Below are 25,239 nucleotides of genomic sequence, written 5' to 3'. Positions count from 1 at the left end.
TCGAGGATATGAGCTAAGGGGGAGAAGTTGGGCAAACTTGGGCTGTTTTCTATGGAGCATCAGAGAGGGGATCAGAAAGAAGTTTATAATTATGAGAAGTGTAGAAAAGGTAAGTCGTCAGAATCTTTTTCACCAGGAAATGTCACATAATAGAAGATTTTTAAAGTGAGAGGTGGGGAGAAAAACATTTAAAGGAGATGTGTGGGCAATTTGTTTACACAGAGTGGTAAATGCTTGGAATGGGCTGCCATGGGTGGTGTTTTAAGCATATACTCCAGTGGTTTAAAGAGGCCTCTAGCTAGATACATATGGAAGGAATAGAAGGCTTTACTGTGAATATCCACAGGGACAAGTTTAATTTGGGCACTGTCTGTCACAGACACATAGCCTGTTCCAGTGCTATGTTCTATTAACTTACTAGGATTTTATGCAACTATTCTGATAGTATCAATATAATGTGCTTATTTTAAATGGTCACAGCTAATGAAGATAATATTATTAACACTGTGGTTAGTTGATACAATGATGTATCTCTCGGGAATGGTGGAATGAATACAGGCAAGTAAGGTTTACGTGATGCACTGTTTCGAAGCAGAAAATTTACCAAAGACAATACTTTCATGCAATTAATTATGCCAAATATCCTCTTTACAAGTGCATATGTCAAAATTGTCTGTCATGTGCCTTTGTGGTTCCAGAAGAAATCCACATTAAAATTACAATTTTAAATTAGTATATAATTCTTTACAAATTATATTGGATCTAGAGGCCGAAGCTTAAATTAGCACAAGGTTTAGGTCTGTTCCATGCTGCTTGCACAGGTTTTGTCCTTTGTTTACAGGGGAAGAAATTTGAGATCCTGCCGGATGGTTTGCCTTCAGCTAGAAAACTCATTTACTATACTGGCTGTCCCATGCGCTCCAGACACCTGCTCCAGCTCCTCAGTAACAGCCACCGTCTCTACATGAACCTGCAGCCTGTCCTGCGACAGGTCAGGAAACTGGAAGAGAATGAAGGTACTTTTAAAATCCGGTTATTGTAAAGATTCTGTCGTTAGTTGACCCTGAAATTCCATGGAAATGGAAATTAACTGAATTTGCATTGTGGATGATGCTCAGTTCTTGTCACTTCTTCAGTTCTGCCAGAAGGCGTGGGTTAAAGACCAGGTCACTCTTCTTCAGAGACACAGTGCCAATGTTTTGTGCTTTAAAGTGAGCAATATTTGGATTGTTTACCTGGAAGTAACAGCATGTTGGCTAACTCACAGCAAAACCTGTAGCATTTTGGTATTTGGAAAATTGATTCAAGGTGGAAAAGATTTTTAAAAATTTCAGGGCATATCTGGATATAACCATATAACCATTTACGGAGCGGAAACAGGCCATGTTGGCCTTTCGAGTCCGCACCGGTTCACTGATTTTGTGCGCCCTCTTCAGGCATTGCTCCCGGTAGCTTAAATCACTGAATTTTCCAGTGTCTCCATCTAAATTCACACATCCTGTTTCGTTGCTGAGAAAGGGAAACACCTTGAGATTCTTTCACATGACAAGGTGATTTGTGCTCTACACAGGGATTTTCTTTCTAAAACTGGGTCATTAAGTGATCTCATGATCTGAACGAGCTCGTCAGATTTGATGCAGATGCTCTGTGTGTAAGACCTGTGTGTTCAGTGAAGCCTAACTGAGCGCACTGTCATCATGTGGCGGGTGGCATATAGTTTCATTGTATCAGCTCGTCCCTGTGTAATATTCTTGGGAATGGACAAGCTGATACAGTGAAACAGATCTAAGATAGAACTGAGCCACCTTTGGCAATGGTTATAGGGGGCTCAACCTTGCCTGCTCCACTGCTGTGAAGCAGAGGGATAGAATACAAAAACAGTCCCTTCAGCCCATGAAGTCCATGGTGGCCACTAACCATCTATATACTCATCATGTAACATTCTTTGCATTTACATGAACTCGCATCTGCTTCTCTGCTGATATCTTCAGCCAACCCAATTGTGAGTCTAATTCCTTCCATCGTGGCACTGCCTCCGCCAGTCATTTTAGAGACTGAGATTTCCTATCAAGCTTTTTAACCTCGCAATGGGATTCACACAATTCTCCAAAGCATTTTCCAAACCTCATCTTTGTAACAGCCAGTTGGTGGCCAAGTGTATATATATTAAAAGAAAAAAAAATTGTTTTCTATTGTCCTTTGCACTGTCCTTTGAATATTTTAATGACTTTGTTAATATTTTTATTTGAAGACATAACCAGTCTTAGTTTCAATGTATTTGCACAGAGCTGAGAAAATGAGCAGATTTGAGTATTCCAGGAGTGTGCTTATAATTCACTTTTGGAACTGCAGCAGCCCTGACCACCAGCTAAATCAGAATTGTTCTTTGGCTTTTTCACAGAGTTTGTTCAAGTTTTTCAGAAAAGCCCACTATCAGAGCACCCTGAATGGATTTTAGCTCTAAGGTTGCTCTTAGATTTAATTGATTGTTTAATTTACCATTTAAAGTTGAGTTTAAAACGACAACAGCTAGATACATGGACACATTTTTCATGGAATTTTGTGGGGAATATATGTCAGTCCATTTATTTAATGTATATTTTAGGAGTAAACTTTGCCATTATACTATTTAATATTGTTATTGATTTTTTTTCCTTGAAGAAAAGAAGCAGTACAGAGAATCTTACATCAGTGATACCATGGAAATGGATATTGAGCACTTGGAGAAGCGATCAAGAGCAAGTGGAAGCAGTGCAGGCAGTGTGAAACATAAGCGTCTTTCCAGGCACTCCACAGCAAGTCATGGCAGTTCTCACACTTCAGGCATTGAGGTGGACACCAAACACAGGGACCTTGGACCAGAGGACAGTTTCAGTGGACACATTCTTCATAGGAAACTCAAATCCTGCAACTCAATGACCAGCCACGGCAGCTCACACACCTCAGGCATTGAGAGTGGTGGGAAAGACAGAATAGAGGATGACTCACAGGATGATGGTAATCCAATTGGATAGTGCTGCAAGCTCCCCCTGCATCCGCTTCATTTACTTGTTATTGCTATCTAACACGGTCATTACTGTACAAACAGAAATGATTAACAAGTAAAATAAGACAGCAAGCATAATGGCTTCTTTTGCATGCCAGACATTTTGCTTTGAGAATGGAAAAGGTAGAATGTCAAACAGTTTGCCTTTTGTAAGATTGGTATTTGTCACGAATGGTATGACATATTCTGTTCGGCTTGTAGTGCACATCTCTAAGGGAGTGTTTTCTGAGCAAGGACAACACCTTTTGCTTCATTACACTTAGAACAAACTATCGGGCAAGTCACTTTGTTGAGCAAGGCTGATCTGCAGAAATTTTCACTGCAGTTCATGCAAAGCCGGAGATGCCTGAGAAGCCATTGATGGAATCAGCCAAAAACCCTCCCATTTAATATCATGGGGTGATGGAGGATCAGAATGGACATTAATCACTTTGATCTTGATGGATGGATTCCATTGACTATTCTTTCTGATTTTTATTTTGCAACAATATGCTTTTTAAAAGAATAAATTTGTAATTTTTTTGTAACATACTTATGTGGTATAAGCACTTGTTCTTAAAACAAGATATATTTTCCAGTACTTGTTGGGTGTAGTTAGAAAGAGGTGGCTTCTTGAACAGCTGGTTGGACTGCCTAGTGTTATTTCCCCACATGTTTCCAAGGGATAGCTTAGTTTTATTTGTCCATTTAAAAGCTTTGAATGAGTACAGGGATTCAACTTGGTGGCAGAACCAGTTTGGAAATGGACAGGGCAGTGGGTACTTCAAGTAGGTCGCAGAGTAAGGGGCCAATACATTTCAAAACCTTTGCAAAAGCTTCAAAGGCAAATCTGCTCAAAAATTGTTATAATTAAAAAGCAAATTGCAAAGAGGCTTGGCAGACAAGAGAAAAGGGTCTGTGTTTCAGCCTTGTGCTTGAAGGCTGCTAGGTAGAGGTGATTCTGTTTGAGATGATAACACAAAGAACTATTCACAAAGGGGTTCAATTCCAAATAAATTGTAGTGTATCCCTGCAAGTCGGCATTGCAACATGTCCTGTGTAAGGCAAAGACAGGTGTGAGGACGTAGCTGACTGTTGCTGAGGATGCTGTTACCTGCAGGTGTCTTTGCAGTGAATGGCACAGATCTGCATTTGGCTCCCAGTTTCCATGAGATTGTGAAGATATTTCCCTATAGCCAAGTGTTCCAGATGCAGATGTAATTACTAAATGAAGCCAATATTAACTGCTGAGCTTTCTAACACCATAAATTGGTGTGCAGGAGATAGTATTTGTGATCAGGTGCACTCTCGTGGCCTCTCTTTGCAATTAAACCCTCTGCAGTAATTGAGTATCTGCACAAGAGCCATTGAGGGTCTTGGTGGTCAGCCATAGAATACATTTTATGCAGCCTGACCTATTTAGTGTTCTAGTACAACCTAGACTGACTCTTCGTTGAGTTGGTGGAGATGCCTTCAATCATTCAGACACTAGACCAATCTCTGAAATGAATATAAAGGATCACATGCCATGATCTCGCCAATTAGCACTGAGGGAGTGATCACTCATTAATGGTCACAAAACATCATCTGGTTCTGCCATTTGTGGAACATGATTGGGCACTATTGTTTGCTACATTTCTCTATTTTCCAATAGTAACTGCTGTTCATAAATTTGTTATTTGCAGCACTGTCAAGGTAGGAAAATGTTACGAGTTCATGTTTTATTTTCAATGGAATAATAGGGGCCAAACTGCAATGAACAATGTCAAAATGTGTCTGAATGTCAGCAAAAATTTAAAGTAGGGATAAAGATCTGAGCTGAAAGCTGTGAACTGAAATTTCATATTGTGTGTTGGATATACTTGTATTTATAAAGTGCCTTTAACATGAAGAAAGTGTTGACAAGGTGAAGGAAAACGGGAGTCAGAACAAGGGAAGGCAATTGGCAGGAGTCAGACAAATCCATTGTTTTCCTGTTTAGCTTTAGATGCTCCACTCCCCTCAAGCCTCACCTCATCCACAGCTTCATGGAATATTACAGCACAGTACAGGCCCTTCAGGCCGCAATGTCCTGCCAACACTTAATGTATCTGGTCTTTCTTTCCCCCCCCCACCCCCCCCCCCAACAATCATCTCTTGATAACTCCAAATAAGGATTTTTGCCTTTGCTCTTGCACCACTCTTAAGGTCTACTTGGAGAAATCATTTCTAACCACATGCTCTTCTTCCCAATCACTGGTCCTTCAACCAACTTGGTTTCCTTAACCTTTCTACAGTTTACTCTTGTTTTAGATTGCCACTCTGTTCAATGTTTAGTCAGGCTGCTTAAATTGCTAGCTTCTGGAGCTCAGCATCCCTTTACAAAGGTAATCATCTTCATCCTTTTCAGCGATTTGCACATGTTAAAATCGCTTTGCCCTCTTTATAATTGAATGGCACTGATTGATGAAGACCTCAGGCCTGAAACATTGGTGACATATCTTTGCTACATCAGGAACTCTGCATGACTTGCTGAGATTCTCCAGCTCTTTTATGTATTGAATTACAATCACAAGGTCTCCAGATGTTCTTGTTTAACTGGTGCTGATTGAAGTTGTGTGAAGTCTCTTGGGACATTTTCCGTAAGCTATTTAATTATTGTTCAGGTTACAGTCACAGTGTAGTCTTGGTGTAATGTGAGCTGCACTGTTAGAATTTGGGAGCAGGCCAGGCAACATTGGTGGAAAGCAGGCCAGAGTTATCATTTCAGGTGGTTGACTTTCCACCAGCATGCTTTACCATCCCAGAGAAGTTGTTCATGGTTTGGCAGAGCTCTGAGTAGTCGCTGTGAAGCTAGCAAACAAAGACAAGGGTAGCAAAGGTAATCATTGGTTTGGTCTTTACCAAAATTTGGTTACCTATCACTTCACTCCCTCTTCTAAATTGAATTGTGCTGATATCATGCCAATAACCTTTATCTCAACACTTTTTATTCAAGGGATGTGGTCATCACTGGCAAGGCCAGCATTTAATGCCCATCCCAAATTGCTTGTGAGGTTGTAATCTTGAGTCAGCATCCGGAACTGCTGCAGACCCTCTGGTGCATGTTCTCCCACAGTACTGTTGGATAGGATGTAGGCCCAGAAACAATGAATGACCAGCCACATATCTCCAAGTTAGGATGATGTGTGCCTTGGATGGAACCTGCAGGTGGTGGTGTCTCCTTGCGCCTGAAGCCTTTGTCCGTCTTGGTGCTGGAGGTCGCAGGTTTGAGAGAAGCGGTCAGAATAGTCTTGGTGAGTAACTATGGTGCATCTGTCGGTGGCATTCACTGCAGCCATTGCGCGTTGGTGGTGGAGGGACTCTTCTTACCTGCCTCAACCTTAGTCATCTCCTAGAATTTTGCTCTTGGGAGCTCACCTCCTCTATCAGTAAAATATTTCTGATTAAGCCTTACTCTCAGACAAATACATAAACTATGCAGAACCAGATTGTTTAGTTTCTGGAATATGAACATTATTTATAAGCCATATTCCCAAAGATAATAGCCTGACCTTTACAGTTCAATCATGTTTTTACCACGTCATTTTTTCCATTTTAAAAAAAAATGCTCTGAAAACTGTTTGATTATTCAAATGCCAGGGAATTTGATGCTGAAGGTTGTAAAATACCTTAAAGAAAATGAAACCTTTGCAAAGCATTTCATAAAATGCAAAGGTATGTTAAAAATGTAGAATAAGAAAACATGTATCAGGAACTATAACAATTAGAAAAAGCCTGAAGCACTCAGTTTGTCAGGGTCACAGAGGATTCAGGTAGAGGATTCTTTATCGGAATTCAAAAAGTGACAATAAAAAATAAAAAGCTGCATGCTTCTGGCATTTTCTACCTTTGTTTAAAATTTCTGGTGTTTGTACTTTTTCTTCCATTATCAAGCTTCTTGGATGATTTGGGTTATTTTTGCAGAACTGGTTCAGATAAAGAAATTCATGCCATCAATTTGCTCTCACAAGAACAGGGGTAGAAGTGAGTCTCCATTTCCTTGAACCTACTCCTCCATTCAATAAGTTAGCAGCTGATTTGACATTAGCCTAAACTCTATTTTACTGCCCAATATCTTTGAATCCCTTAAAATTCAAAATCAATCCATTTCAGCCTTGCATTTATAACACCCAGCTCGCTAACTCTCCAGAATAGGGGAGGCCAAGCATTCACACCTCTCTGAGAGAAAGAATTCTTCCTTGTGCGCCCCTAAAATGGGTGTCGATGGTTCTAGACTTCCCCAGGGGAAGATGCATCCAGTATTTCATCCAGCAGAGATTATCAGGCACCAAGCACCCTTCACAAAATCATTTCCTGTTCAGTTAAATTTCCCTTCATTTGGCCTGAACCTGCCCTCCCCATATGCTCTTGTCCTGGTGACTGGAGATGTTTGAAAGTCTGATGCCAGGTTAACTTTTATCGCCTAAGATGTATAATAATTTCTAAACCTTGTCAAGGGGACATAGCTACAGGATAAGATGATAACTGAGGAACATCAAAATTTCTTCTCAGAGAGGGCAATGAATCTCTGGAATTCTCTACCTCAGTGGATGGTTTAAAGTGAAAGTCTTTAAAGTGAAGGTAAATAAATATTTGATAGATCAAGGAATGGAATGGAAAAATGGCAGAGGACTTGAGGCCAGCATAAATCAGTTCTGATCATATTCAATGGTGGGGTAGTCTTGAAGGACCTAGTGGCCTCTTGGTGCTTCCATGTTCTTGTGTTCAAAGCAAATGAAAAGAGACCCCTCTTTTCATACCATACAGGAGGAGAAATCTGTCTTTGGCTGCTGGTGCTAAGCCTGTGGGTGAGTGTTGGCTGCTGGGTGTACTTCCCTATCTATTTGCTGCCTTTTATGACTTGCTGCCCATGGCCAAAGATTAATTCCTCCTCTGTAAGCACCCCGTTGTTCAGGGAGCGATGTCTGTAATATTTTAGCAGCTGCTTTTTCATATGATATTGGAAGAACTGGTTGAATGTTATTAGAAATTCAGGATTACTACACGATGCATGATTGCATAATGCTATATATGAAAGAAAAAGGAATGCTGACCAACCCATAAAAACTGGAAATAACATTGACACCCTATCCTGTGGGCAGCTGGCAAAAGCTGGCAGGAGCCTGATTTATGGATCAGCAATTCCATACGTGGCTTGTTCTTAACTTGACAGTCAGAATCTCTTCCGCAGGAAAGGGAAGGGATAGGTTTAGAAAAAAAAATGTTTACACCTCCTCTCTCAGGAGAATCAATGTAATTTTTAAAAAAAATACAAACGAACCCCAAATAATAAGTATATTATTATCGTTCCTTTCCACTCAGCATGAGGTTTGTCATTTTCCAATTTAATGGCCTTGATTATGAAAGGCTGATTGTAAATTTCAGTGCTGCCAAGCTGGCTTTGGCTGGAAAAAAAATGCAACCCTTTCTCCAATTCCATTTGAAATCGTAATGCTGCAAAGTCGATCACTTGAAAAATGCTGGTACTGAATATGGTCTTTCTGTCCTAGAAATAGAAATGCTAGTTGATGATCCGAAGGACTTAGAGCAGATGAATGAACTGGGTCCAGACATCAGTGGCGACATGTGCATTCATATCACGGAGGAGATGCTGATGTCACACCAACTGAATGGACACACTGGTGAGCATTTTTTGGAAGAATTCTTGCCTCTGCTTTCATTTATTCATGTGGAAAATCTCACTGTGTAGAATAAATAGTTGGGAACAAATCATTTATTGATAAATTTTAATGCCATACTAGAAGCCAGAACAAATTAAAATGACAATCTTTAGATGTTTTATAGCCAATTATAAAACAAATTAATTTACTCTGAAAACATCAGAACTGTCGGGCCTAAGAGCATAAATGCATTCAACCAGGTACCCTGAGTTGAATTCAGCGTGGTTTGAGATGTATTATTTCCAGCAATGCTGTAGGAGCCAGTGTTATGCTGATAATATTCCAGCTGATATACAGCACCCCATATTCCGCCTGAATAGCCTGTAGATGTAGAACAATGGCATGAACATTGAATTTTCAGACTTCAAGTAATCCAAAATTGCCATTTGATCCAGGGTCTCTCTTACTTTGTTTGCCTTTTCTGTTTCTCATTACCAAGACTCATTGCCCTTCCCCACCTGGATCCACCTGCCTATCATTTCCTCCCTTATCTGATTCCACCCATCACCTACCAGCCTCTATTTCTGCCTTTCCCCCTCCCCCTCCACTGACCTTATCCATCTACTGATTTTGTTTCATGCTTTCACCTATGAACTACCTACCTCTATTTCATTATTCACCCACCCCTCTCCCCACCTTGATCCATCTCCTTATCAGCCCTCCCATCCCCATCCAGGTCCACCTATCATCTAGCAGCCGCTGTGTCATGCCTCTCTCTCAAATCTCTCTCCAAGCTATTTTTTTCAGTTCCAAAATGTCAGCCATCTCTTTGCCTCCACAGAAGCTGCTCAACCCGCTGAGTTCTTTTCGCAGTTTGTTTTTCCATACCCCTTTATTTAAATGCCTCAATGTTGATTAATAACAGGGACAAGACTACTCCAGTGGATCACTTCTATAGTGAAATTGAGTTTTAATATCAAAAGAGCAGGAGTTCTCTTGGTTTCTGATAGGTAGTTCTTCCTTGAACAAATAAAACAAAAGTAATACATTGATCAACTGATCAGACATCAAGATTGGAGCACCACTGGTACTAGAATTTGTCTACATCGAATCATGCATTTTATAATTGTTTGTTGTCTTAAGATATTTCAAGGTAATTTTTATCAGATATGACTGAAAGTTTGGTGATTCTAGATTTCAGGAATACTTTACACAAATGGATAACAATTCAGAAAATAATTGCGGTAACAAGTGGTCCAGAAATTGCTGCCCAGATTGGTGAATGAGACAAAATGGTGGACCACACTATATTTACAAAGCAACTTCCTGGAATTTTGCATTAATAATAAACCAAAATGTCAGTGCAGAATTATGACCTCATAAGTGTTGTGGACAGGGATGCATTTCCTTCCTGTTGAAACGAAAGGATAGAAAAAATAGGAAATGAAAAGGAAAGTAATGGAGGGAGTTGAGAGTAAATTGTTGGAGTAGAGAGATCAAAATCATTAGTTAGTTGGTTGTGTTTGGTGATTGTTATACTGACCATTGACAATGAGTAGATCAGTTATAAAATACACAAGCACTCATTTTCTGATAAAATCTCAACACTAATTTGTTAACAATGCAATGTACTTGATTGCTGCAGTTACACAGGCCCTGAAAACCCATTAATAAATAATAGATGGAAATTAAGTTAACATAATGCACCATCGTAGAAAAATCATAATAAATATAAAAGGATGTATAAATATTCACAGTTACAGAGTACAGAATATTGTGCTCCATCAATAGTGTGGGGTGAACTTTGCTGGTACTAGAGTAGTGTTATGATTAGGCCAGTAGGAGGAAGTTCAGGCACCTGATTGAAACAAAACTGTTCTTGAACCTGGAGGTACTGCACTTCAGACTCTGTATCCTCATCTGAAGTTAGCAACAAGAAGAGATTGTGACCAGGATTGATGGAGATTCTTTATATTATTGACTGCTTTCCTGAATTTCCAGGCCAGGCTGTGATGAAACCAGTCAGTATACTTTCCACACTACACCAGAAGATGTATGGTAGAGTATTCAACAACATGCCAAATCTCCTTAGACCCCTTAAAAAATAGTGGTGTTGATGGGCTTCCTTCACAATTGCCTTGATATGCTGGCTGCAGGAGAGGTCCTCCGATGTGTGGACTCCCAGGAAATTGAAGCTAATAAGCCTCTTCACATCCTTCCTGCCAATAAGGACAGTCCCTCAGCCTCCCCTTCTTAAGTTCCACAATAAGATCCTCGGTCTTAACCATCCTATTCAAATGGAAAGACTCTAGACCTCCAACAGTGTTTCAATGGTTTTCTCATATTATGTCCTGTCTAAACTTCAAAAAAAATTTAGATATCTTGTATTTGATTCATTGATGAAATTTGAAGATACTTGGCGACCTTTTATGCTTTATTTTCATATGATGTAAATATTTTTAATGCAATTAGACCAAAAATTACAAAATATACGGTAGGTAACCTTCAGGATAAGTTTCTCAGCTGTTTTGGATAGTTTTTTTTATTAGAGTAGGTTAGGAGGGATTTTTTGTATATAATACTTTTGTTTTATTTTCACCCATTGCAGTGGAAGAGGACTAATTTTATACTGTTTAAAGTTTTATCTTGTATATAAATAATTTTCCGTTTCGTTTGCTTTTCTTCATTGTTTTGGTTTTCTTATAAAAACCCAATAAGAAAGATTGAAGGAAAACAAAAGATCCTCAGTCTTGCTGATGTTGAGAGCAAGATTTTGTCCTCCATCCTGCGTTCTGACTCATTTTTACCTGTTATTTGGCCAACAATTGTGGTGTCATCAGAAAGTTTATAGATTTTATAGAATGTACAGAGATTGTCACATGGAAGGCCAGTATCACCAAGGCAGATGAAAATAATGCCAGGAAGCATTTCTCACTTGGCCAGCTCTTCAGTTTCTGAATGTCCTATTGAGACCATAAATCAGGTTATGAGTTTCCTAATTTAATTGGTAGTGGTGAGATTAATTTACATTGACAATGCAAATCCAGGTATTTGAAGAAGCCTCCTGTGATATTGGGAATTTTTCCATTTTGATGAACGTGATTCTGATTTATTGGAGCATGGCAAATGTCATTATTTTTTTCTCGTAATTTTTCTAAACAGCTTGTGTTTGCAGAAGTATTGCAATAATTTAACAGCATCTCTTTTATTTGACACAGGATTGATTGTGCGCGAACTGAGTTCTTCAACATCTAGCTCTTCAGAAACAGTAGTGCGACTTTATGGACAAAGCATAGATTCATTACCACAGGTGAGTCTGCCGTCAACAATGTACTATGTACCTGAAGTAAATCAAAGTACACAGATCTCTTTATAATTACAGAATATGAGTGAAATTCCATCATTAGCCTATCATCTGTAAGTGTAACAGAATGAAATTAATTGAAAATGTTATTGGGTCTCAGCCCAGAGTGTCTGAACCACATTAATAACATCAGATGGGTTATTGGTGTTTTATCATTTTTACTGTGACTGAATACCACTGACCACAACTGCAGGTCTAATACTAACTGGATTCCTGTCGGAGAGCCCAGCAGTGAAAATTCCCAGAGAATGTACCTTTCTGCCTTGGGTCCCTCGATACAAAGCTGTGTTATCAACATCATCAGTGTTCACCATCTCCAGCATCCTCACCTCCATGGACTTTGGCCATCACTCTGTTCTCATTTTTCCCAGGCACTTGGATCTTGCCGCAAGCCCTTGAATGCTCCCCTCCCCATGTTGCCACCTCTCCCTGTCCCGCCGTCCCTCTTCCCTGCCCATTCCAAACACCATGGTCCACCAGCTTGCCTCCTTTCCTCTCCTCCTCCAGATTTCCCATGGATTGTACATTATCTTTGGATCATGTTTCTCCCCCGCCCCCCCCCCCCACACCCCATTCCTATCTCCTTCCTCGAATTCTCTCACCACCCCATCTGCTACCCCACCCCAATCTTTGTGCCTCTGATATTTTAACCTTTTTTCCTTGTACTTCACTCCCCAACCCACCTTTTCTACTGAAACTTCCCCATTGCCTAGATCATTCTTCACTGGGAGGAAAGGAATGTCAGCATTGTATCTGCTTCTATGGGTTCCTCTGGCAGCTCAGACCTGATCCTCAGTCCCACATTTTCCCACAATTGAGCTCAATTTTTTAAAAAAGTCCAATTTAACAACACTGGCTTCGAATGTGGTGTGGGAGTGGGATGAACTGTCAGCCATGGAGTAGAGTCAAGACCCTTGAGGGCAGTAGAGCAAAGAAAAACAGGTCCCTGAAATCCAAAACAGTATCAGAAAATTGCCAGAAATGCACATTAGGTCAGACCTCCTTCTCAACCATTGCAGGTCAGGTTCTTGTGACTGTGTTTTTCTCCCCGTGGATGGCCACCAGAAAACTGTTTTTTTAATGGTAGGCGAGTCAATTACTGATGTGAGAACTTTGCTGTTTCTCTGCAGTTCAATTCTTTAGGATCTTGGTTTTAATAAATGGGGAATTATTTCAGATTTGACTGAACCAAATAGAAATTATTCACATCATCCTTGGCCAAGGGTATTTGCTCAAATTAAACTCCTTTATTTCAAAGCAACATGTATCCTCATGGTGTCAGTTACACCTCAAAACTCCTTGCATTGTTCATCCTTCTGCCTATTATCCCATCTCAATATGTTCTACACATTCTAAAATAGTATATTTAAATATTGCTTTAACATGGAATGTGACACCAAAAGTGTCATTTGCTTTGTTTTTATGTCCCCAAAAGACCGGTTAATTGTTTGCAGATATTTGCTTCTTTTTCCTTTATTCAGACAGGCCATTGAATGTTGTGACTGGGTTCAGCATGTCTCAGCCCATCCCTCCAGCTTCCCCATCCTCCCATCTTTCCCACTGATCCCTGCCCTCCTGATGCACAACTTCTGCTCGCTCTCTGCTGCCCCTTTTATCTCTGGCGTACCTCTAGTGAAGTTGTCATGAAGCTCAGGAGTAAGGCCAGCCAATTACAGCTGGAAAGGCTCTGTACTACATGAACTGCCACTGATGGCTGGGAGCCACCCTCCCCACAGGAGTAAAAGCACATACTGGAGAAACTCAGTGGGCCAAACAAAATGCCTACATTTTGCCATATTAGCAAAAATGCCTACATTTTGTCAAACCTCGATGAAGGCCTCAAGCCCAAAATGTTGGGTATGTATCTTTATGTTTGTTTGACTTGTTCTCTGTTTGACTTGCTGAGTTTCTCCACTTTGTGCTTTTAACTTCAACCATGGTGTCAACAGACCTTTGTGTTTTACTCCCCACAAGAGAATGAGCCTAGGGATGGCAGTAGAAAGATGTCAGCAGGTTGGTTTCGTCATTTTTCCAGTTGTGTGGGTGGATGGAAATCAAAAGCATAATGGGGAAAATAGCCTTGCCCTGATTTTGTCATTTACTTTGTGAGAATGCTGGAGCAAGAAGAACCAGCTATTTGGCTACAGGTGTCCTTGTCCCTGGCTGGCTGAATGGAAATGAACCTCAGGGTATATAATGAGTGTGGGCCTGTTCAAGCTCACACATACTGCAGACTCCACAATGTAATCTAACTTTCTGATTTTCCCCCCCCCCCCCCCCCTCAAGGAGATGACTTGCGGCAGCTTTTCTTTCAGTCCACCTGGCCCTGGGGATCTGCCGCAGCATGCTTCCATCAGCAGCTTTGTGTCAGCCCCCAGCGTGATGGTGTCAGAGTTCCCCAATGACTCCATCCTGAAATACCAGTTACAAGGGAAGCAGAGTGTTCCTGTTGCACACCCACTGGTGCAGTGGTTCAGCAGCTTTAGCTTTCACCCGCACGACCTTTGATGGTAAAGTTTCACAATGTAGATGCAGCTGGACTATGTGTTTTTATTGGCTAGTCCACAACATGGTGGCTTGACCTACATCTGCTTCAGACTATGGGAAGCACCAGGTGGAGGCTGGGTGTATCCATTAGCAGGGGATGAATTTACTACATCTGCTCCAATAAAGGTCTGGTGCAGATCTGCCTGATCACCTGCTTTGACAAGATAAAATTCTGACCTCACACATTAGCTGAAAATAGAACAATTATGACAAGAGCTGTTATTATACTGTTCCTCAACATCTGTCTATTGATAACATTTGTTTTGAAGAAACTAAAATTCTGGACTCTAGTTATTACATACCCCCTTTTAAAATTCTTTTCACTCACAACTGGGTCTGTGTGGTCATCCCATTCAATGTTTAATGATGGCCATGCAGCTTCCAGTCTTCCTCTTCAATTGTTTAGTTCCTTTCAAATCCATCCTTCCTTCCTCCAAAATTCTGTAACCAACCCAACCACCACTGGAGCAACAAAACAAATGGTCTCCAGCTTCTCTTTGTTGCTGATCATTAAAAGCAACTAATAAGTGCAGATCTGCATCAAAACATTCCTTATTGAAGTTCAAAACTCAACTAGCTGCAGCCAAAGCTGGTAGATGTTCCTGCTGAACCACTGCACCAGTGGGTGTGCAACAGGAACACTCTGTCTGCCTTGTAACCAGTGTTTCAGGATGGAGTCGTTAGGGTAACTCAGACACCATCACGCTGGGGGCTTGACACCAAGCTGCTGTGGCAGGTCCCCCAGGACCAGGTGGACTGAAAGAAAAGTGGCTACAAGTCATCTGCTTGATGGGGAAAATCAGAAATGAACGAGGACCAAGTAAAATAGGAAAATCTGAGGATACCGTGGTTGAAGTAAAAACACAAAATGTTGGAGAAACTCAGCTGGTCAAACACTGTCCTTTATATAGCAAAGGTAGAAACATATAACCGACGCTTCAGGCTCAAGTTCGTCATCAGTCGGCAGGCATCCGAGCAAAAGAATTGGGGGGGGTGTTGTCGCAAATGCAGGAGGTGGTAGGTAGAGAAAGGAGGGAAGGGCCAGCAGTGATCAAGGGGAGGAAGGATGGCAAGGTGAAGGGAGATGGAAGGGAGGAGAATTGGAAAGGAAAGAAGGAGGGAGGAGGAAGAGGAGAGCAGGTTAGCAGAAACCAGGAAAGTTGATGTTAATGCCTTTGGTTGAAGAGTGCCCAGATGGAAAATCAGGTGTTGATCCTCCAATTTGCGGGTGGTCTTGGTGGGATAGTACATGAGGTCATGGACAGACATGTGAGTATGGGAGTGGGACACAGTTTGGCTACTGAGACAGAGTGAAGGTGCTCAGTGAAGCGCTCTCCCAATCTGTGCCCAGTACCAACCCTGACAGTGCTATCAAGATTGCTAACAAGTGTGGAGCTGCTGCAGTTTGGCAGACTGACCTCTGTCTTACAGATGCTAAGTATCAACTCTTAGACTCCTAATCATACCTTCCACCAGGCCATTGTCTCCCAGACAGATACTATCTCATTTTCTCAGGAGATCTTCCCTCAAAGCCTCCACCCTTCATCCCACGAGATTATGGACTTCCCTCCAAACTGCTTGTTATCTGCCCAAATGTTGCCATTCCACTGAAGACAATAAATTACCTCCCTACAAATTCTCTGAACCGTCCTCTGAACTTAAGACTGTACTTTCTCACTTGATGCTTTCTTTTTTTGTATATCCACCTTGTGCTTGCCTATCAAGGTGTCCTTCACCCAGAGCATCTCACTGCTAGTGTAATGTTCAGCATCATGCTTTTCTTGCTGTCTTGTGGCAAAGTATGTGCAGCTCGTGGTGATGGATACCAAGTTGACACTGCAAGCTAGTGGTATTCAGAAGATGTTCTTATAATTACAGCATTGAAACAGGCCAACTTGGCCCTTCTAGTCCATGCCGAACACTTACTCCCACCTAAACCCACTGTCCTACACTCAACGCGTAACCCTCCATTCCTTTCCCATCCATATACATACCCAACTTCTCCTTAAATACTAATATCAAGCTGCCTCCGCCACTTCATCTGGAAACCTGTTCCACACACCCGCCACTTTCTGAGTAAAGAAGTCAACCCCTCTAAACTTTTTACCCCTAACTCTCACTCTTGTCCTCCAGTTTGTATCCCTCCCTTTTGCTGGGACCATCAGGACACCTCGGACAGAATAACTTCTTAATAGTGTCATGAAAAATGGACACTTTGGTATTAGCAACTTGCAATGCAATCCCCTTCTGAAGTGATCATCTTCCCATGTGATTCACCACAACTCTTGGCTCTTTATCACTACATCTCTCTCTCTCTCTCTCTCTCTCTCTCTCTCTCTCTCTCTATCTCTCTCTCTCTCTCTCTCTCTTTTTCTCTCTCTCTCTCTCTCTACTTGCATTTGCCCAACCTGTGACTCATCTTCCCCTGGGAAAGTGGAGTTTGGTTGTTCAGCTCACCTCTTAGTACAGGCTTCAAGAAGATGGGTGAATGGCAAATAGGTTTGAAAACAGAGTGGTACAATGTTGCTCCTCATACCTGCATCTCCACATCTGCTCTTGTGGAAGGGACTGTTCATGTTTGATTTTCTTTCTTCTCCGAAATCATGCACTCTCTGACCAATTTGTTACACTTGTGGATGGTGTCCCTAGTCTGGCAGTGTCCATGAGCTATAGAAATTTTGGCCCTTCTCAGTCCCACGTGAACAGTGTCCATTTAGATGGGAGAGTGTGCCCCAGTGGCTTCTGGAATCCTTTGCTGTGATTTTATTTAAAACATGAATCTGACTGACTTAATCCCATGATCACTTTTGTCCCTGGTTCTGGCCCAATTTGGCAAATGCACCCACTTGTCTGCATTGGAAATCCAACACTTTATTTACCAAATTTCCAGGCCACTCTGCTGTCAAATTTATTTATCATTTGAAACTTTTGAGCTGTTTGTCAGATATGGAAATATATTAACAAATGTGGTGTTCTTATCCTTCAAAATGTTCTTTTGTCACGAGCAAATAATTCTGCTTCTTTTCAACACTAAACAAAGTCATTTGTAGCTCAGTTTGAGTGAAATGGGATTCAGAGCTGATGTCTTCAGTGGTGAATTATTCACATGCTGGAGGCAGGGGTCAGATCTGGAAGGGTGAAGCAATTTCCTGCTTTTGGGCAAATCCTGTCAGAGCTGGAATCCTTCACTGTCAGAGAGTTTTATGTTCTGATTCACCCATAGGCAGACAAGTACCGTAAAAGGGATAAAATATTTTACATGTTAAAATTGTAGTTTCCAAATATGGCAGACTCACTAACAGAAGTGTCTTTTAATTAGCTCTAAAAGGACACTTTAGTCTTATAAGCAAGTTAGTGGACCAGTGGCAGAGCAAAATATAAGTGGTCAGTACCATAATGACCTCATCACAAGGGTTGCTATATTGGAAACTGTTACTTTTTTAAAATGACAATCTGAACCAAACTCCTGAGAATTGCAAAGTCACACAGCATGCAAATGAATACACAGACAGTCCTATCCAGGAGAGGATATCACTTTAACAAAACTCCAGTAAATCCTGTAATAGAACAGAAAAAAACATTTGTCAGATTCCTATCTTGAAATATTTGAAGGGAAGTCAAAACAAGTGTTTACAGCTTTAATGCCAATAGTGGGTAAACCTGCCCCTGGCCTCCACCTTACCTACATCGAGTTGGCACAGTGAATCACTTCCTGTTCTCTATTTGCATGGGGAAGGTCACCACTGCACTCATATTCATGCATATATCATTAGCCTTGAAGAAACCAATTGCAGACATCACATGAAGTGAACTGTTATTAAACAACTCGTGCTCTTTTTTACATGCTCCAGAAGAAAACTAAGTTGCTAGATTCCGTTGAAATTTTAAAAAATTAATGAATGTTATTACATTGATGCATTTTTGCATTTATTTCTCATCTGTGTGTGGTGATATTCTCATGAATTATTGATCTGTAGACATGACCTTGGTACTCTGAACCTTACAGTGTTGTGCTCCTGTACCCATTCTTATTTGTATATATGAGCTGCATGTAGAAGTGCTCAACAACTAAATGGTTTGAGGGGCATCTTTGGCCTTGTGGACTGAGAGTTTCAGAGTCTATTCCATCCGGTTGTCTGTAACTGTTCTCCAAATGAGTTGAAATTAGTTGTGGCATTGTGTGGGGCTTCACTCAAAAGCTTTTGTACATTGAACAGATATACAGGACCATATAACCACTTACAGCACAGAACAGGCCAGTTCGGCCCTACTAGTCCATGCCGTAACAAATCCCCACCCTCCTAGACCCACTGACCAGCACCCGGTCCATACCCCTCCAGTCCTCTCCTATCCATGTAACTATCCAGTCTTTCCTTAAATGTAACCAATGATCCCGCCTTGACCACGTCTGTCGGAAGCTCATTCCACATCCCTACCACCTTTTGCGTAAAGAAATTTCCCCTCATGTTCCCCTTATAATTTTCCCCCTTCAATCTTAAACTATGCCCTCTAGTTTGAATCTCCCCCACTCTTAATTGAAAAAGCCTATCCACGTTTACTCTGTCTGTCCCTTTTAAAATCTTAAACACCTCTATCAAGTCCCCTCTCAATCTTCTACAATCCAGAGAAAAAAGCCCCAGTCTGCACAACCTTTCCCTGTAACTCAAACCTTGAAATCCTGTCAACATTCTCATGAACCTTCTCTGCACTCTCTCTATTTTGTTTATATCTTTCTTATAATTTGGTGACCAAAACTGTACACAGTACTCCAAATTTGGCCTCACCAATGCCTTGTACAATTTCATCATAACCTTGAATTCAATGCTCCGATTTATGAAGGCCAACATTCCAAATGCCTTCTTCACCACACCATCTACCTGAGTATCAGCCTTGAGGGTACTATTTACCACAACTCCTAAGTCCCTTTGTTGCTCTGCACATCTCAATAGCCTATCATTTAATGCATATGACCTATTTAGATTTGCTTTTCCAAAATGTAACACCTCACACTTATCTGTATTAAATTCCATCAGCCATTTCTCAGCCCACACCTCCAGCCTTCCTAAATCACCTTTTAATCTATGGTAATCTTCCTCACTGTCCACAACACTACCAATCTTTGTATCATCCGCAAACTTGCTTATCCAATTCTCCACCCCTACTTCCAGATCGTTAATATATATAACAAACAATAGTGGACCGAGGACCGATCCCTGAGGAACTCCACTAGTCACCGGCCTCCAATTGGACAAACAATTTTCTACCACTACTCTCTGACACCTCCCATCCAACCATTGCTGAATCTATTTCACTACCTCCTCAGACTTGATTTTAATCTAACGTGTCCACTGAAAATGGGATGTATTGTACTGTTGTTTTCAGAAAGTCCTACCAACTGACATTAAAGTTGGCTTGGATCACATTTGAACTAGAACAAGTACCCCATGAGTAATTAATAACAATTTGGAACCAATATTGTTACTGAGTTCATCTGCTCATATTCCTTCCACTGGAGTAACCTGGCCAGACATCTTGTGCTTGATTGTCTGAATAAAGCTTTAACATTAGAGGCAGAGAAGACCCAGACAGCCATCTGAAAGAATATATTTCCAAAGTTCGTTTTATTTCCTTTTGCTGAGTGAAAAAATGCTGCAATTGAAATCTGTTAAACATCTATTCTAGGATACGTGAATCAGGGATTTCCTGTCAGCTTTTTTTGTAGAGAGTAAATTAATAGTAACTTTCTCAGGGTACAAATTATTTCAGGTTTCGAAGTCCTTTGTGTGCAATTTTGGCTAATGTTCTTGTTATATATACGCAGCCTATGTACAGAAAACCAAAGACCTCTTCAGACCGGCACAGCCAGAGCTTAGATGATATCCGCCTTTACCAGAAGGACTTTCTGGAGATAGCCAGTCTTGGCCAAGACACTGCTCAGAGCTACACATTTGGCTGTGCACACAATCTGAGCGAGGAAGATAATTGCTGTAACCGCTGCTTGGCAGAGCAATACAGTTCAACAAAGGAAATGTTCATAGTCAAACGAACAAGTAAATATTCATCTCTGGACCTTTCAGCTGATGATTCTGTCCCTGAATTTGTAGTCTGAGCATTAAGATTTAATGTACTATAAGCCTGGCTGCCTACTACATTCATAATGACCTTGCAAACCCATTGCCTACACTGCTATCAAGCTGAAAATCTTTTTTTTATTTCAGCTTTCCAATAAACAGGCAGTTTATATTCTGCAGTTCTTCTGTGTTTCTGGAGAAAAGTGGCTGACAAAACAATGGATGCCAAGAAACCAAAGAAAAATGTTCAGTTGGAATCAGAGATTTATTTTTTTTTGCAAGTCCAAGAACGAATGTTCCGCCGAAGCAAGCCCATGAGAATTCTTTATACATTGAATTTTCTGTGGAGAATGAAATCCATCACGTTCAGTATTACACACAGATTTTTTTAAAATCAGATAGAATAGTTCAAGCATTCAGTGGGGCCTTGGTGTTTTTAACACTGTGTTAGAGGCTTCATTTTGTGTGGTTGATCAACTTCTTCAAAGTGTCTCACGTGATCTGTAGACATGACCGTGGTACTGTAAACCTTACAGTCTTGTGCTCCAGTACAGATTTTCATTTGTCAGTTGTGTATTATGCAGTGACAATCAGAAGTGTTTCTCTATCCCACTACCATCACTAATATAAGATGTAAAATAGAACATTACAGATGTTGTGGGAAATTGTTAAACGTTGATATCATGTTGTGGAAGTGCGAGTAAACTTGGGATCAGTGGCTGAGTTGGTCACTTCCAGTTCCTGTAATGATGGACATGTGGATGTGTCGGCTGCTGATTAGGGGTGACACAAGTTTAGAAACGAAGAATTTGTGTGTCAGTGAAAGTAAAGCTTGCATGGATGGTTTCAGTGTACTAAAGCAACAGATTCATACATCAAAGAGTGTTAAATGCAAAAGGCTTGCTTGCAAGGATATCTTGTTTTTGTTTATATATAGTCACACAATATGCATCAGTATAGAGGTTTATCCTTGGTCACGTCCACGAAATGCTTTATATGTACTTTAAGTACTTGACGTGTTCTGCTTGCAAAATTAATTTCCATCTCTTTCAGCGACTTCTTTTGTCCATTTGACACTTGAGCAAGGATGAATTTCTACCCACGTTTCCGCTCCATTATATTTCCAAAGATGGTTCTATCTGTCTGATGTAGATTAGTTTATTAACACAGTTTAGGTTTCAATGGTTCTCTTGGGTAAATAGGATGTAAAATAGTATATCAGGCAAGCACTCATTTCAAGAATACCAATATAAAAATGTCTTGTAAGTAAAAGCATTCACAGAATCTGAATACGATAGCAGAAGTCGTACAACTTTTGGTATCCATCAAGTTTCACTCAAACCACAGAGTAATAGTTGACAAGGGAATTAATGGAATATGTCATAGGAAATTTTTACAGTTTTATTAAGACAGAGTGGTGTTTACATTGAGGTAGAATGAATTTGAGGCGAAATAGCTTGGTTACCAAATAGCTAATTTTTCAGTCTGATCATTCTTATTAATGGTTACCATATTTTAACATTTAGCCATTTTTTGCAACTGGAATAGTTTCTTAAAATATTTTTTGATATAAAACTTGTTTTTATTTGTATTTTTTATATAATGGATATTTTTACATGAAATTATATTAATCAAGTAGCTGTTAAATGCAGTGCAATTTTTTAGCAGTATTATGACAATCGTTAGCAAGCATTGAAGCAGTATTATAAACCCCTTTCCCCTCTCAGATGTGTGCTTATAATTTTTTCAGAGATTGAATGTTATTACTTCAAAAATGGTTGATTTACATATTTTCTGACTGTAAATGAGCAAAGGTGAACTTAATCACTCATTCTGTGTTCAGTAATATGTAGCAAGCAAAATATTGGACTCGGTGACCAGATAGATCAATGAGGTTTTCGTTGGTCTTCTGGACTTTCTTTTCTGTAACCTTAAAAGATTTTCTATATTATAGCTGAATGAATGATCAAAACATTCTAAGTAGTATTCATGATAAATTAGCTTTGGGAATCATTCTTTAAATATATATGTGGCTCCAAGAACAAGTCAGAAGCTGGGTATTCTGTGATGAGTGGCATATTGGAATCATATCCACTTGGTGGATGACTGCACAACAAGAGTCAAGAACTACAGTGTTATCCAGGACAAATAAGCCTACTGGAATAACATCCCACTCATCACGTTGAGCATTCACTTCCTGTACATCAGCACACCATTATAAAGGCTTCTTCAACTGCATCATTTATTGCCATCGCCTGCAAGTCACCTTCCACATTCTGATCCGTTTAACTTGGAAGTATTTAATTGATTCCTCTCCTTCATGGAGTCAAGAACTCTGGACCGAGCAGCATGGTGAAAGTATCTACAATATACAAATTGAAGCAGTAAAAGGACACAGCTTACCATATTCTCAAGGATAGCTGTGGAAGTTGAATAGATGTTGATCTTACCTATATTCCAGGGAAAATTAAAGAAAAACTTTTACTGTATTTTAAATTGTATCATATTATTATAGTTTGAAAATGCTCAGAATAAGTGATCTTTTTCTCTTGTAATGTTAGATTCATAATGATGAATCTTGGATCTGCATATGACCAATATCCTTTAAACACACTCTAATGAGGGTAACTTGTGAACAAAATTTAAAATTAGGTTACTGAAATAATAGAATTACAAATTTTACAATTATGAATTACTTTAATGAAAGAATACCAAAGGATTGATATTCTTGGTCTAAACTCTGAAATCACACTGACAGGAAACTTCAGCTTAACTTACAGGAGTCTTGCATTGAAAAGAGGTTTGGATTCTCGGAATATGTTGAAATTCTATCTGGCAGAAGATAGAAATCTTCATTTTTCAAAATATCTTATTATTCATATGGTTATCAGGATATCATATAAAATTCCATTGTTTCAGCAGATAGGAATCAATCCATTTGTCTTTAGCATGCATTAATGTATAAGCAGGTACTTGTGCATAGAATATTCTATAAATGTTTGTAGAATGTATAAATGAAACTGCTCAAGAAAGAAACATAAATGCAGGATTCTACAATTCTTCGCTAATACTTAAAACAAATGTAGGCTGTCCATTTTTTTTCCCAAGGACATGAAAAACTTTCAATACAAGTGTAGCTGCACGTCAAAGAGTTATGCCTCCATCATGATACTGGGACTGGACCAGAATGCCAACTTAGTTGGCGTGGATGAGTTGAACCAAAGGATGTCTGTGCTGTCTGTTTGACAGAAGGTCCAAATCAAGTTCCCACAGTGGATTGTCAGTCAATTCTCTTATGTCTGACATACCAATGATGTCCTACTAATCATTTGTGCAGAATTTAAAGTAACACAAGTTTGTCAGTTTATCAAGGCTCTGTACAGTAACTGACCAATGTATTAAAACTTTGGAAACTCTGATATAAATTGTCATAGAGCAAAGCAAATTATTTTAAAATCTTAATATTCCCTTAAAACTTATACTTTCAGATTTTGCTAATCTATCTCAAGTGCATTTTTTTTGATTGCTTATTTGATTCTTTAATGCACATATACATTTTTGGATTTGGGAGATGGCAGTTAAATAATCTACCGATCCAAAACAAAGAATCTGTCTGTTCATGTAGTTATTCCAAACTAACCTGTCATGTAAGGAGATTTTTGAAATGATGATTCCATGCTAGTTAATGAGAAAGACTCAATGAAAGTTGGTGGATTGAGGGTTGAGTACTGTACATGTTCAATATTTGTATAGAAGGAAAAGTGACCCACTTTACATTAAGCTATCAATCACAACTAATTAAAGTGAGAATAGATCACTGCCTCGAGGAAGGTAAAGCTTATTGAATTACATGGTGCAACAGCTTCAAATTTCAAATAATGTTTTATGAACCTTCCGTACAAATGGATTTGTTTGGATAATCGTGCTGCTTCCTCAGACTAACGTGCAATTCTCAATTGCACTTGTATTTGTAGATTTTTTGCTTTATTGAACTTGGGCTTCTCTTCTCTATCTAAAACTGCTGAAAGACCGCATGTTATTTATTCCCAAAACCAGATTTTGCATTACTTTTAAAATATGGCCAATTTTCAAACAACATATTAAAATTGTTTGCTACATTTCACGTTTTTTATAAATAATTGCACAAATTGTAAAATTCCTTTCTGTGAAAGGAGGATCCTGTCAGGATATGTAAAATAGGAGAACATTTTCCAACCTGTTTCTGAATACTTTGGGACAAAATGAAGTCCAATGAGTACCTTCAAGGTACAAATGCCAAAATATAATAAAAAAAAAAGTCACTTTGTTTGCCACTCTCCGTGTTCTATGCTTTAATTTTGAACAGTTAATTTTTAATTGAAATTGATCTGGTAATGGGTTAATAGGCCCTCATTATTTCTGATGTGAATCCCAGGGCGATTTCATTGTAAACTCCTAGTATTGGTTGGTTAGGTGTTATTTAGGACATCATGTAGAAGCAGGAAACTGATCTTTAATTTCTATTTCATTTTATCTTTATGAGTGGATAGAATGAATGCTGCAGAGAAACTCAAACTTCTTGTTGTGCATTTCAGTATTTGGGAATAAAAC

At 39.7% G+C, this 25,239-nt stretch overlaps 1 protein-coding gene across 9 annotated transcripts in view; it reads left to right on the top strand.

The window, feature by feature from the left end:
- frmd6 (FERM domain containing 6) overlaps positions 1 to 25,239 on the top strand; it is a 146,549-nt gene that overhangs the window by 91,784 nt on the left and 29,526 nt on the right. For 6 of the 9 annotated variants that reach the window (XR_011351378.1, XM_069917043.1, XM_069917047.1 and 3 more), the window contains 5 exons: positions 842 to 1,016; positions 2,662 to 2,997; positions 8,557 to 8,688; positions 11,886 to 11,977; positions 20,400 to 20,628. Coding sequence is in view for 8 of the 9 variants with exons in the window: in XM_069917043.1 (XP_069773144.1) it covers positions 842 to 1,016; positions 2,662 to 2,997; positions 8,557 to 8,688; positions 11,886 to 11,977; positions 20,400 to 20,628 (964 nt within the window). In the remaining variant the exon portion in view is untranslated. Of the gene's footprint in view, positions 1 to 841; positions 1,017 to 2,661; positions 2,998 to 8,556; positions 8,689 to 11,885; positions 11,978 to 20,399; positions 23,146 to 25,239 lie in introns of those variants that run through there. The other 3 variants (XM_069917046.1, XM_069917045.1, XM_069917048.1) reach the window with 3 other exon arrangements.

Source organism: Narcine bancroftii, chromosome 2 (assembly GCF_036971445.1).
Source record: "Narcine bancroftii isolate sNarBan1 chromosome 2, sNarBan1.hap1, whole genome shotgun sequence".
Taxonomy (NCBI): Eukaryota; Metazoa; Chordata; class Chondrichthyes; order Torpediniformes; family Narcinidae; genus Narcine; species Narcine bancroftii.
Note: the sequence above shows the minus strand (reverse complement) of the source record. Positions and strands in the feature narration are given on the sequence as shown.